Source organism: Nylanderia fulva, unplaced genomic scaffold, assembly GCF_048542155.1.
Source record: "Nylanderia fulva isolate GAGA-0341 unplaced genomic scaffold, ASM4854215v1 Scaffold3, whole genome shotgun sequence".
NCBI classification, from domain to species: Eukaryota; Metazoa; Arthropoda; class Insecta; order Hymenoptera; family Formicidae; genus Nylanderia; species Nylanderia fulva.
Window position 1 is genome coordinate 7,959,019 of NW_028190368.1, and position 15,015 is coordinate 7,974,033.

The window sequence follows — 15,015 nt, forward strand, 5'->3', positions numbered from 1 at the left end:
CTCTTTTGTTCGCAGGGTCGACCCGGCGACAAAGGACAGAAAGGCGAGCTGGGCAGCCCCGGATTCGACGTCTTGTCCGCAGTGAAGGTATCTAAGCTACGCTATCTGACAGGAGTAAAGCAATATATCCGTCAGCGCAATCGTAACGTGAAAATGCGTGCCGCGCTTTCTCACTCTCTCTCTCTCTTCTCTCATTTCTCGCCCTTCAGAGAGCAGCAATCTCGTAAAGCCCCGGTGTGTACGGAGGCGAGAAGAATACGGGATAAATTATGAAGAAGAGAGAGAGAGAGAAGGAACGGCACGGATATTTTCATCGCGCGTAAAGCTACAAATCTCGTTTCACGTGATAAAAGTGCACTCGAACGGAAACGTTATTAACGCCTTCTCGATCGCGTCGTCAAAGGATCGGCGATTAATCGAATAAATTACACGAATTTCGCGATTTCAGCCCGAAGAATTTCAAATATCGGGAGCGAAGAATTTAATGTCACGACACGGGGTCGCTACCTCCGAGAGCGATCCGACGACTAAACGAGTACTCTTTATATACTTGACGGGAAATCTTATGATCGAAGCTGCCCGGTTGGCTTTCGATTCGCCTCTCACGTTCATTCGCGATAATTCAATCTCGGCTTTGCGCGCGCGAAGGCAAAATTTGTCAAATTATCCAAGTACCGCGGATTCATCTCGATGACTCGAACCGTGTCACGGTTTTATTTTAATAAGGCTTTTTCTCGAGATCTCGAGAGGACGAAGCTTATTCATCCCGCTCGAGCGCACTTGCGCGCGTCGTCGTCGATTCGCGCGCGATTTCTTTCCCGCAATCGGGACGACGAGTATAGAGGGCACTTGCTCTTGTCGCCCTGTCGGCTCGAGAACCTTGATTAGTCCGGCTTCTAGTCCTGGAAATCGACGAGCGACGTCGGCGATTCCATTGAGAGGCGCCGACGCGTGTACGGCGCGTCCGCCCGTGCACATGCATATGCATATACGCTCGATGTCCAGGAGCGAAACCGCCAGAGAGGTTCTCGATCCGGCGCAACACGCAGCATATCGATCGGTGCGTTTGCCGCGCGCCGACGAGCGTGTTACGCGCGGAATCTGTGTGCGAAATTTAGAGGCGATCGACGAGCGAAAATCATTCTAATCTAATTTATTTCCGCATTTCGCGCGGCGTTTTTACAAATTTTTGTAATAAAAAGTGATCGGCAAATTATTCGAAAAGTATCAAGATAGATATTTCTTTGAATTTTCTAAATATATACGATCGGCTGTTTTGCACACGTGACTTTCTGACATTCGTCCGAATGAAGAGAAAAAAAAGCAGCAAACTCCGACGTCTGTTTCGCGCACGGATTCCGCTTGTCGAAAGAAAAAAAAAAACGGAATTACACGCAATCTGTTTGCCCGTCGACGCATCGACCGCCGGCCAACAAAACGCAACCAATGCAGAACATCGTAGTAGTATATACGAGAGAGTAAATAAATAAACTTTGCCTTTTTCGCCTACGGGTCAATGCACAGGGATTGGGGTTAAAGAGGTCGGTGACGACGCTCCGCGGCGGGACGCTCGGCTACGCGGAAATCGTCGCCCTCAAGGTAAACCGGCCTTTTCCTCCTCGGAAGGCGCGACACGATTCTCGGTGTCGCGATCCGGACGGACGTTCTCCGCTTTTCCTTCCTCCCGATCGATCTCCTCCACCCCAGCTGTTTTTCTCCCCGTCTCGTCTCATCATTGTCACAGTATTTTGTCGTCGTTGCTTCTTCTCTTCTTCTTTTCACCCATCCCCTGGCTATCCGCCCCCTAATCTACTCCCTTTGTTATACCATCTCTGTCTGTCAGTTTTGTGCTCCGCGTGCAGGAAATCCGCGCAGTCGTCGCATACAATCCCGGATGCGCGACAGGTCGGATCCCAATCGTCCCAATCGTTCTCTAGCTAGTCGTTGCCTCGTGCGGTGCTTTCGGTGTAGCGTTCTCTCGTTGGTTTATACAAGATAAAGCGCGCCGTCGATATACTCGATCGTCGAATGAATCCTTTTTCTTCGTTCAGCTCCTCCGATATCTCTCGATTCTGATTTAATTACAGTCTCGGATTGCCTTGAGAGACTTGTATACACTGTTACAGGGTAAGTAAGAAGAAGCTCACGTATAATCGAGACTGTGTCGACAAATATTTGTGTTATACACGACCGAGATAAGGAGAAATAAAAGGAGCGAATGACGATCGATGTTATCGGCGACGCGCTTTCTCACTTTGGTTTTTGGTTGGTAATGGTGTTTACTTTAAGTTACAGTATTTAGGTATATCTCTGGGCATGCCTTGGATTCGGAAGAGCAGTGAAATACGAGAACCCGTCCCCTTCCGTCTATTCTCGCCCCTTGAAACCAAAAGAAAAAGAGTCCTCATAGAGACCCTCGACACGCTTCCCGCCCGAATAAGATCACACACCTCTCCCCTTAGCCCTCCCCCTGTTTTTGTCTTGTAGCGATTTGGTTTTTTACCCGTAGTGTTGACCTACTTTTAGGATCTTCAGGAGAAAGGGGTTAATATCTCAGCGCAGAACATCATACCACTGAAAGTAAGTGCGCCTGCTCTTCTGGAGCTCCCTATTCCTTTGCCCTTTATCGTCGATTCCTCGAAGAATGGTGCTCGGTTTGAATTATGCAAGAGCTTTTAAACGATAAGCTTTTGAAAAAATAAAGCTATAGTCCTTTAAAGAGTATATATCGTTATTCAATCGTTTGTAACTTATTTTTCCAAATTCCACTTCTTCGATTACATTGACGTTACTTAAATCGCCAGAAAAGAATCGCAACGAAAAAATAAACTGGAATATATATTTTTGTATTACACGTGCAGGCAAAGTGGCACTTTGCGTGCGTGTTTTCTGTGCGGAAAGCGGCCGATTTCCCACGTCGCCATCTAGCGGCGATGCGGTGAGTGAATAAGCCGCATTTAAAGCCATTGCCTACGGCTGCACCGCGTTCAAAGTCATTGCCCACGGCTGAAGCCGTGGGCAATGACTTTGAACGCGGCTATTCCCGCACCGTGCCGTCGCAAGATGGCGATCAGCCATCTCGCGCACAGAAAACGCGTACAAAGCCACTTTGCCTGCACTTGTAATACAAAATATCGTGTGTATCGACTCGCCTTCGGCTCGTGCGTCCATTCCCCGCACTCGTGACCAATTGTCAACTTTCCGCACTTGATACACAATATACTATTATTATACTTATTTTTCATTTATCAACATTTACTACGAGAAACTCTCTCTCTTTCTCGCACATTCTACAACATCCTAAACTTGCGCGCAAAAGTAGAAAATGCACCGTTGAAACGAGCTGTCGCGCTCGCAAAGAAATCGCAAAAGTTTCTACACCTCGGAGGAGAATCCCCGGGGTGATTTAATTCCCCCTTTCTCCGAGATTGCGAACTTAGTTCTCGGCCGCCACCGCGACAACCGCGCGCAGAGAGAGGGTCGGGAACGTTTATTTATCGGTCGGGTAATCGAGCCGAGAGAAAAAGAGAGAGAGAAAGCACACGTACTTCTAACTTAACCACGGAATTTTATCACTACGCGTATTTCGCGCGAGAGCCTGTCAACACACGAGCACCCTTCGTTCGCAGGAAGAAACGAATGAGGCGCAAGCGCGGCGGAAGGAAGCCGTTGTAACGCTGTTGAAAAACTCGAAAGAAAGAACAAAAAAATACACACGACCATCTTGTCGGGGATCCGCCGTGCTCGCGCGAGATATCGACATCCGCGAGATTCTCCAGAACCCCTTGCAACAACCACTCTTTTACTTTACGGTTCGATACCTCCGTTCTTTTGCCATCTTCCTCTCACTTTTTTTCTTTCTCTCTGTTTTTTTCTCCACTCTGTCTTTCTCTCTTTATTGGGGTCGTGTACGAGTTATCGCGCATCTCGTATATATACCATCTCGGGCAATCGATCGTAATGCGAAAAGAGAGACCTGAAAAGGTCGCGGGAGAAAAGAATTCGCGCGTCTCGCGATATCCACTTCTCGGGCGAATGTAAATTTTGTCGCGAAAGGCAAACACGGCCTAGCTCTCTTGGCTGCTGCTACTACTTGTCGAAATTCATATTTCTCGAAAGATCGGAGACGCAACGGTATGTAGTTGGAAGTGCCAGTAGCACGATATCCCATATTGTTTTCAGAGAGGAAGAGAGGGAACCGGTTCCCTTCTTGTTTCGTACATCCGTTTCGCGTCTTAGCTAGGTGTGCGGCAGCTTCCACTTTAATTTCACAGAGTATCGTCTTGTCACTCGAAAGACATGATTTTATTAAATGTTGAATGCTGAACATTTTTTCAATTACACGTTTCACGGTATTGAAATGTTTAAAGTGCACTGGAGAAACTTGCAACTTATGTTAGATCTTGATGCGAAAGGAACATATAGAATATTAAACTTTGCTATAAAAAGACATTTCTTTAAATTTTATATTCATGTCATATTTTCCTTACAGCGTAAGGATTTAAAATTTTACTCGGGATATATATATATATCTTTAGATTCACGGAATAAAATGAAAAATTGCAATGATAAATAAGACAATGATAAAAATGTAGACTTCGAAACTTGATGCTCATATTAGTCGGTAAACTGTTGGAAATTTTTAAGATACTTTTTCGAATAAATCTTCCGTGGGCATTTGAATTTTGCATTCAATGCAGCATGCATAGAAGCGTGTCAATATTTAAAAAAAACGTACGTCACCGAGGAATACGAAATCCAGGAACGCGCGAGAGAGGAAATTTTGCGCGGGAAACGCAGATTACGTGGTCGCGTAGCCGCGAAAAAATCCCGGCGGGAACGCGAGAGAAATAATAAAATAAAAAAAAAATAAAAAAAAAGGAATTTCGCGACGGGCCGTCGGGATGCACACGTAAGGCGCGAGTAAAAAATGCACGACCCCCTCCGGTCCAGCATGCGAGATATCGCACGCGCCTCTGCGCGCATGCGTACGTGCGTGCGTTGCATGATATACTTTGAAACGTCTGCAGTCTATCCTCTGTCTTTGTGGCATTGTAGTGTGTGCGATGTGTGTAAAGTAAAAATAAAATATCCTCCCCCTGCACGTGGGGATGTGCGCGAGCGATTTATGTATGTGCGTTGTAGATGTTGTGTTGCGTAGACTCGCCTGTGATCGTATCGCAAATCGCATGATCGCACGATAATGGTGTATTGATGTAGCTGTCCGGAATGAATGAATAACTGCTGAGATTTCTCCGATGGGCGCTGGTCGAGCGAAAACATTCGAGCATCCGATATATAATCGCGGGATGATTCGCGCGAGATAGTTTCTCGTGTCGGATTATGTCAAGGAAACGCGAATAAAAAGAAATGTTGCGTGTTATTACGCGAGAGAATGTTGTGGGTTGATTGTACCAAAAAATAGATTAATATTTTTGACAGAATTAAGATTTAAAAAATATGTAGTTAAAACAGATCACTTTTTTTTTTTTTAAGTAATCATGTATATTTTGCAAGATTATATATAAGCTGCTTTTATGGATACTACGCGATATATTTACATGAAAATATACGCGAGTACCTATCTATCTATCTCCCACAGTGGCAGCGTTAATGCATAAGGGTGACGAAAGTAATGAGCGGTCATGAATTACGATAGCATGGCTCCGGAATACCGGAGGGTTCGCCATAATGAGCTGAATTTCCTTTCTCTATTCACATTGCAGCTAGAATTACGATCGAGGAGTCGATAATGAGACGCTAACCGCATTTAATTATCTTGTTAGAGAATACTATTACATCCAAACATATTCGCAGAATAAGTGTGAAAAGTATGTCACCTTTATGCGTTTTTTCTCTATTTCATTTAGAAATAAAATATTTTCCGCGATTCAATTAGTCGTATCAATACATCGATCAGAAATTGCTCATTAGTTATATTAGAAGATTGAATAAATATTCTACTTTTCAAATAAATTTTTCGAGAAAAAAAAAAAGAAAAAAAACTACATTAACGAATCATCTACAATTTCTCGTGCACAAAATCCTTCAAATTCTTCAATAATATGTAACACTGAAAAATTTAATCATTTTGAAACACGATAAAGTTCTCATATTTGTGCTTTCTCTCGCATGAATATTCATATTTGTTTAATTACTCTCGGTGCAATCAAGCCTCGGGATTGGTTTCGGCGAGAGAGAAATGAAAAGGTATAGGCCGCGTATCGATGGTGGACACACATATATTTTTTAATAGCGAAATATGCTGTCCCATCGCAAAATGTGCCCGCGACGATCGCGTACATCTCCGGATACGCGTCTCGACGGGCCATTCCGGTTGAGTTTTCATCCGAGAGGCACCTGCGCCCTCGGAATATGTACATATACATCTGGCACATGCATGCCGTGGACCTTCTCCATGCGTTGCTCGTACGTTTCTGTCCGTCTGGGTACGTATGCGTGTGTGTGTGTGTGTATATATATATGTCTCGCTGTACGCACCGAACGACGATTCATCGTTATTTGGCTCGGCCACCCAGCCGGGATGCGTCGCGATTACACGCAGCACGTGCGTGTAAATTAATGCACGAGTGTATGTATTATTCGAGTGTACGAATCGCGAACGACGCATGTTGCATTATCGTCTTTCGCGTTGCGTCTCTCGCGAGAATGCACGTATAAACACGTGTCTTCCGCGCGCGTTCATATACGTACGGGGTTGCTTACGCCATCGTGATCGTGACAGAAATTAATTGCTCGAGCGTATATATATGTACATACATATATATATATATATATATATATATGCGAGGCTGTCTCATCACCGCCGGAAAATGTTATTTCAATGGCGGCGACCTTCGATGAGCGCGCATTCATCTCCCCCGAATGCGTTTGATGAAGAGTCTAATTAATATTTGACCGGGAGCACGCGTTACTAGCGTTTAGTGTTCTATTACACGTATTGACAGCGATATATATATATATATTTCTCCGTTCCGTCAGATATCGTGCAATTCAAATACGATTATTGAAAACAATATTCGAATTTTTGTGGAATTTAAATATCTGATAGAAATTAAAAAAAAAAAATGTTTCTGTCATTTATTATCGAGATATTTAATTTGAAATTTGTATGAAAAATTCTCGCACATTTTGTCGATTTTTCTGAAATTTTTTTTGAACAAGGAATTTGCTATTCCATTATGATAAAATAGAAATTAATTATAAATTTTCAAAAAAAATCTTTACACATTTATAAAACTGATTAGAGATCATTTAAAAACTTAACTTTCTCGCACGTTTTGTTACGTGTCGTTAAAAATTATTTGATTCCGGAAAGTAAGTGTAAGAACCGCTGGAGAAAGATAAAATATTTCGAAATCACATTTGAACCTGCTTTATGTCGTAATTTTATCCTCGGATCCCGACAATGGACGCCATCCTTTAATAGCGCCTCTAGCCGCATCGGAGAGTTTTCTACATTACGTCGAAAACGAGCGCGTAAAAGTGTCCATAGACGAAAGAAACGATCCTAAAAGCTATCGCGAAAGTATTTCTCTACAGTATCCCGTTACCTCGAGCATCTCCGGGCGTCTTCTTACGAGGGAGCTAATGAAAAATTCTCTCGCGCGCCATCGAAAACTCTTCATTCGTCTTATTACAATATCGAAGTACCTTCTATATCGCGATAATACGACGCGATTAAAAGAAGAAAAAAAATTCTCCAATCGTTATTATTACTCGGTAGATCGAGAAAACATAAATCGGCGCGAAGCAACACCGTACTCGCGCGTACGCCGAGATCTCTCATTTCCATGCACTGTTTTCTCGCGAGTTTTCCTTTTTCCTGCGTCCACCAGTCCACATACCTCTCTCTCTCTCTCTCTCTGACTCTAACTTTGTTTGCCTCCTTCTCTGTCTCTCTGAGTCTATCTATCTTTCATTCTCTTATATACTTCTTTTTGCTGTTCCGCTGCCCTCACACGCTCACCCAAGAGACCGAATACCACGGCTCTTCTTCTCTGTGTTTCCTTCTCTTTCTGTCTCTTTCTCTCTCTCTCTCTCTCTTTCTCTCTCTCTCTTTTCCCGTCGATCCCTCGTCAGTCCGTGGCACAAACCGACGAGTACCGAGAGACACTCTTGTGTCGAGGGCTCTCGCCGGAGAGAAAAGCCGTAACGACGTAACGCTCTTGGGACGTAACAGGGAGAGCCGGGTGAACCCGGGCCGCCGGGACCACCTGGTCCACCAGGAGCCGAGGGTCTTCCCGGACACGAAGGCAGACAAGGGATTCCGGGCGAGGTCGGCGCGCCAGGAGAAAAGGGCCCGCCCGGGCCGATCGGGCCTGTCGGTCCGCCGGGCACGTCGGGACTTGCGGGTCCTAAGGTGAGTCCGAGAAATTAATTCGCAAGACCGGTTACACACGCTGTATCCGATTACAACATCCGGCTACACCTCCTCGTCTCGCTTCAGAGAGAGAGAGAGGTGTCGGGTGTCGCTCTTTGCGCAGAGTCGAGAGCTTTTCTCGGCCAGGCGGTCTTCCTCTTCACGGTACGACAGGTGCAACATCGTGTGTAAAGGGTGAAATCGTGGTTTTTATAGATAATATATATTAAAGAGGAATCTATTTAAAACATTTTTTTTAAATCTTTATAATATATTACTTTTTTTATTATACAATCTGAAGAATATTTTTGAAAACTCTACAGTGATATTTAAATTTTGACAAACTCCATTAGAAAAGTTTGTAATTCTCTCTTCTTGCAAAAAAGATAGAAATGGTTAAATTGAGATTGCAGCATGATAATTAGAGATAGTGGAAAAGTGATAAAGTAAAAAATAATATTGTTTCTCGTTAAGATTAATTAAAAATATTTGTGACCATGAACATTTCTGGCGTTAAAAAGAGAAATGTAAACGCAGATAAACATAAATAAATTTTATTTTTAAAACTATGTTTCATTATCGTTACATACGCAAAGGCTAAATTAAATCTATTACGAATCAGTCGATGGCTTATGCATCAATAAGCAGAATAATGCGAAATTTAAGCTTAACTTTATTTACTTTCGGAATTATAAAGCACATGTTTTCACGTATGACCGCGAGCTTGTATTTCGACGTATCAAACGTTCGATATTCGTGTTCAAAATTCCACAGGGAGTGATTTAATATTACGGATATATCAACGCAACGGATAATCACGTTATCGTGGAATTATATAATGATTACGGGCAGCGCGCTTTCAAGTACGCGGTTTGAAACAAATCCGACTAATCTCGCAGGATTTCGGATTTTCCTCAAATTTCAACAGCGTTCGCGATTTCGTTTAATCATACGCGATGAATCTTTCAATCAATGATACAAAAACAGGAATGAAACGCGCGCATTTGTTTTTTCTTTTAAACCGAATTTTTCGAATAAAAATTTTTTCCATCCTATACAAGTTATAGCTTACAGATATATACGTGAATCTATTGTCGAAAAGGGTGTGGAGTTATTGTGCACCGGATATTGTGCACTTAATATTGCGCCTTTCAAAAGGTTACGTAACCGATAATTATTAATGGAATACAACAGAGCGATTATAGAACAATAGAGTATTAATTACGTCCGGCGCATTGTTAATTTAATCCAACTACAATTAATTACTTTCAAAAGCATGTTTCTGCATATTAATTAGCGATGCTTGATACTGCCGCAATAAAGGATCCCATCAAACGGTATCCATTTAGGAGGTGTTTTTTTCCTTCTAATTAACTCATTATTCGCGTAGGACAAAATTATCTCGAAGAGAACGAAATATGAGACGTATTTTATATTTCAGAAAATAATTTATCTCAATAAATAAAGCGCATGAAAATGCAAGAGAAATCACATGCACTAATATACAAAAAAAAATGTACAAATCAACGAAAGTTTATTTTCAATAGGGTGACAGAGGTGATAAAGGCGATCGAGGCTTCACGACGACCTTGAAGGGTGAACAGTTCCCAAGTGGAGTATTCGAAGGCCCACCTGGTCCACCAGGACCGCCTGGTAAGCATACAAATGAGATAATCTGCATACATGATAAATGATTAAACATCACACATCGATTGTATATCCTCGCGCGGAATACGAAAACAGCGCAACATTTTTACGCGTAATCTTCCGTGCAAATGATTTGTTTTGCCGAAAATTTATTCCAGCGAAATATCATGCGATCCTTCAATGTTTGATTGGAAAATCAGAAAGGAAACCATACATGTTGCTTTTGCGTTATTATTTCAACTTTTTATTTTCTCTGCATTTGTAGTTTCAAAAGACGTGCAATATACATATTTTATTTCCTCATTTATTCGAAATGTTATTATAATTTCGACGCGCAAACACAGTCAAACTCATTGTAGGTTTTTGCTTCGCAATACTCTCGTGGATAAACGTTTTTCGCGATGAAACGCGCGATTTGAAATACCAGCGAGAGATCATTAATATTGTGATCGGGACGAGAGAGAAGGATTAAACCGCGATTGTACGCGAATCATTCGGATCGGAAAGCGCGATGACATTCATCTGCGAATCGATTATCTCCGGGCAGCGTGACCTCGGGCGAAGGAAATACGGAAATGTTTAACGAGGAAATCTTGACTTGAATGATCGTGCAATTTCTCGAGGATCGAGAGGCGCGATCGGTCGTTCGACATGCACATATATGTATTTCGCTGTGTGTAGTAATATATGCAGTCGTGAACACATTTCTTTCCTTACCATTCGCGAACGTCCTTTTTTTCTCTCTGTCTACGCCACTCGTCCCGAAACGCACGGATCGGACGTTAACCCTTCGAGAGTTGAGCGTCCTCGAGGGGAATTGTCCAAAAAACTAAAAGTCGATTACATATAAGAGAATTTTAGAAAGACAAGTTTTAAAAACGTGTATTATTTTTTAATTAAATTAAATGAACTTATTTAAATTTGCTAAATTTATAACGTCTTTCACGCATTAGAAAACTGCAATTAGTTTCCATGAGTTATTTCCATGAAATAACCGTGAAGGAAAAATGTGATCGCAGCTGAAAATCTTTAACCTGCAGGGGAGTTTCTCTCTCAATCCTTAGACACACATTTCGCGTATAAAAGATTCAATCTTGCTTAAAGTTACAAGACAAGAGACACCACGTGTGCACCATTTCTCGTGAATAGCGCAAGAAGTAATAAATGCGCAGCCCTGAGGTACGGCGGCGTTCGCGAGTGGAAGCTGAAGAATATCTCGTCGCGGAAAAACGCGCGCGAGACCCTGGACGACTTAAAAAATTCCGATCCTCCAATATCTCACGACTCGGTCGTTCGTCAACGTTCACACGCCCCTGCCGTTCCTCGTCTTGCAGCAGCGAGAAAATGATTTACGATCACGGACGTATTCAGAATCCGATCTCACTCGCTCGTAAACGGCCGTTTATAGGGCGCCGTGTTGACCATGACGTCGGATATTGGCAAAAGCGTCGCGAATATTAGTTACTGCCTGAGTGACATCATTGATCCGCGAGAGGAACTTATAATCGACTTAAGACTCTTTTCCAAAATTATAAAAAATAAAGAAACACATTACAAATTTTTTTAAATATTTGAAAACAAGATTATCGAAATATAATAGTAGATGAAGGAAAAGTATAATATTAGAATGCAGTGAATCGTGCGTAATGTGAAAAATAAAATTAGAAAATATTTTAAAGAGGGAATGGACAACTTTTAATTTAATTACGAATAAATAAAAAATGAAGAGTTCAAAGGAAATTTAAAAAGATCACGAAGGTTTAATTCCCCCTTTTTTCCGTATACGGACTGAATTGTAGATGAGGAGGCTTTACATCGAGATTCGTTTTCCACACATACAAGAAAATAATCTAGCATCGATAAAATAATTCTGTTCGATATTTCATGCCCGCGAAGACAAGCGCAACGAATATTGCGAGTCCGCGCGATACATTCGACAGAACGAAATTACGTGAACGCTAATCCGTCTTTATACCGTTGTGCGACGACAAGCAAGAAACTAAGGACGGCAACACCGTTTCCGAGCATTATACATGCGCACCTGATAGAATTAATTTACCCACATACATAAATCCGTCTCGCAATTTCACGGCACGGACTCCGCAACGCGGAAACGTTACTGTCGATATTGTACAATGTCGTATTTTAGAATCAGCGCGTTGTGTACTACGACGTATTTACTCTACTCGTTTATGCGATACTCAAATCTCGACTTGTGTGTGCGCGCGCGAAATTTTCTGCAATTGCAAAATTCGTAATTTTATATATAAATAACGTAAAAGAAACAGTTTGTTGAAATATTGTAGATTAAATAGACAAAAAGTGATATTTTCTATTAATACATATATCATACATGTGTTCCTTTACATTGAAATATGCATATACCATTATGAAGAAAAAATCTTCACAATTAATTGTTGATCGCCAGTGATAAAATTTTCACAAATAATAACATGCAATTTAATTCGACCAACATCTGGCTATTCATTTATTGAAAATAAGTACACACTACGTTTCGACCCACATTGTGGTCCTTTTCAAGTGTTGTTCCTATTCAGCAATTACATTAATTAAAGTTGTCCTGTCATATCGACAATCTGTTAGCTACTGTCACAGTAACTAACAGATTGTCGATATGACAGGACAACTTTCATGTTTCTATTTTTAATTAATGTAATTGCTGAATAAGAACAACACTTGAAAAGGACCACAATGTGGGTCGAAACGTAGTGTGTATTTATTTTCAATAAATGAATAGCCAGTTTTTGGTCGAATTAAATTGCATGTTATTATTATGAAGAAATGTATGTAAAATTTTAATTTATTTATCACATATATAGAAGCTTCTATTGTGCTACGAAATTATATCCATATTTTAAAAATTAGTCGTGACAAATGTCATTTATTATTAGCAAGCAAACGGACGAAATTATGCAAATATAGAGAAATCTCCCTTTGTTCTGAAATATACAATATCTCGTTCTGATATCATGTTGTTAACTGTCAGTTTTGTCCGTCAGTCAGAATCGAACACGCGATAAATTATATATAATTTCATTGACAGAGATATGATGATTGGTGACTCCCTGCAAGTGAATCCATACGAGACGCTTGACAAATTATCGAATTTTAATTTTTAGCCGTTCGGTCCTGATTGACTTATTACATTTAACATATATTTAAAGTTCGTAATAATTATGTTTACCTGCGTTCGATGCCGCACATTTACATTTTATCGCTTTTAGCCAAGCAACGCGCAATTACTCTTCATAAAGTCTCGTTCGCATAATAATACCTGTCGAAAATCACCGCTGCGTTGCGTTTTCTCGGCATCGACGCGTCCAAATACACTTCCGTAAAGATCGATCACGCGATCCGTCAAACGCCACTTAAGGCGCGGAATGACAGTCGAAGCGGATCTTCGAAAAACCCCCATCGATCCCGGAAATTCCGCGTGCGCGCGGCTCGTTCGCGTGCAACCTTAACGCTCGTATGGTCTCTCATCTTACATATGCACGGCACGCAGGGCCCCAGGGCGAGAAGGGAGAGTTGGGCCCGACGGGACCGCCCGGTCTGCCTGGCGAGAAGGGTGCGAGGGGAAAGCCAGGGAAAAGGGTAAGCTTCAGCGAGGTCCTCCGCCGACCGTCGACCAAAGCAAGACCATCTATCCGATCCATTCATCCGATCAAATCCCGTTATCCATTGATTGAATCCAAACGTGCAGGAAGCAGAAAGAAATTAAAAAAAAAAAAAAGAAAGAAAAGATGATTCTCGTCCAATCTGTTCCTCGATATCCTGTTTATATCCCCTTGACCCTCAGTTATCCCTTTGCATCCAGACTCCCGCATGCTGTGTGCATGCTTTGCACGATAGAAAAACGTGTATATATATATATATATATATATATATATATATATATATTATATATTATATATATATATATGTATATATGTATATGTATTGTATATATATATATGTATATATATATATATATATATATATATATATATAAAATATGTATATATATATCGGGCATTCACGTCCACGAACGTTGATAACCGCATGTTTCTTGACTTGGATGTCACTATCTGGATCTACTATGAGCGAAGCATGAAGTGTCGTAGCTTTCTTCCGTGTGAAATATTGTCTGTTTTTATACTGTGTCACAGTGCCTTTCTAGTATATATGTATATACATATATATACAAGGGTTTTAAAGCCAGCGAAGTTCTCGAGTTTCCGACGCGGCCCCTCTGATTTGATATTTCTGATTATGTCATCCTTAATTTCACGTTTTAATTGGAGGAACGCTTCTCGTGTCGTTCAACGTTTATATATACTTTGATTTTATTGCATTTCGTTTATCTGCTCGTATTTCAATTTTTGAGAAAAATTATAATCTAAAAAATTAATCGAAAATTTAATTTCTATTTTTGTATTAATGCGGCGACATTTTTAACATCAATTATATTAAACTTCCACTTTTTCGGAAAATTTCAATCATCAATCTTTTATTTTATTTAATTTTTCTTTTATCGATTAAATAACTCTCTCTCTCTCTCTCTCCAATTCGGAAGAATAATGCCGTAATTCTCTTTTCTGCGTGAAAATGTTCTTTTTGTCTTTTTCTTTGGTTTCTTTCGCCTTCTTGGTTTCTTTTGCCCTACTTTCGAGCATCGCTGACGTTTCGCGTTTTCCCACGGAATATTAGATTTTGTAATCTCAAGATCTTTCTCTCACTCTCTCTCTCTCTCTCTCTCTCTCACTCTCTATAATCGAGAAAACGAGTGACTTAGTCGTGCTATGAAATGCTTCAGCCGCGCGCGTGCACGGCACTCCTCACGCAGTCACGCGAGCATGAGCACGTATATATCACGCCGTCACACTTGCATCGTCGAATAAGCTGCAGTTGAACAGCATCATCACCGGGACGGTTACGAGCCGAGGAAAGTTCCTTCGCCGTGAGGCGATTTGTAATCTCGCACT

General features: G+C 41.3%; 1 protein-coding gene across 11 annotated transcripts in view; it reads left to right on the forward strand.

Moving 5' to 3' along the window:
• Nucleotides 1-15,015, forward strand: part of LOC114941831 (uncharacterized) — a 144,969-nt gene that overhangs the window by 103,275 nt on the left and 26,679 nt on the right. For 8 of the 11 annotated variants that reach the window (XM_085484337.1, XM_085484333.1, XM_085484332.1 and 5 more), the window contains 6 exons: nucleotides 16-86; nucleotides 1,512-1,599; nucleotides 2,527-2,580; nucleotides 8,204-8,383; nucleotides 9,931-10,036; nucleotides 13,557-13,645. In XM_085484337.1, the coding sequence (XP_085340463.1) occupies nucleotides 16-86; nucleotides 1,512-1,599; nucleotides 2,527-2,580; nucleotides 8,204-8,383; nucleotides 9,931-10,036; nucleotides 13,557-13,645 (588 nt within the window). Of the gene's footprint in view, nucleotides 1-15; nucleotides 88-1,511; nucleotides 1,600-2,526; nucleotides 2,581-8,203; nucleotides 8,384-9,930; nucleotides 10,037-13,556; nucleotides 13,646-15,015 lie in introns of all 11 variants that reach the window. The other 3 variants (XM_085484334.1, XM_085484336.1, XM_085484335.1) reach the window with 3 other exon arrangements.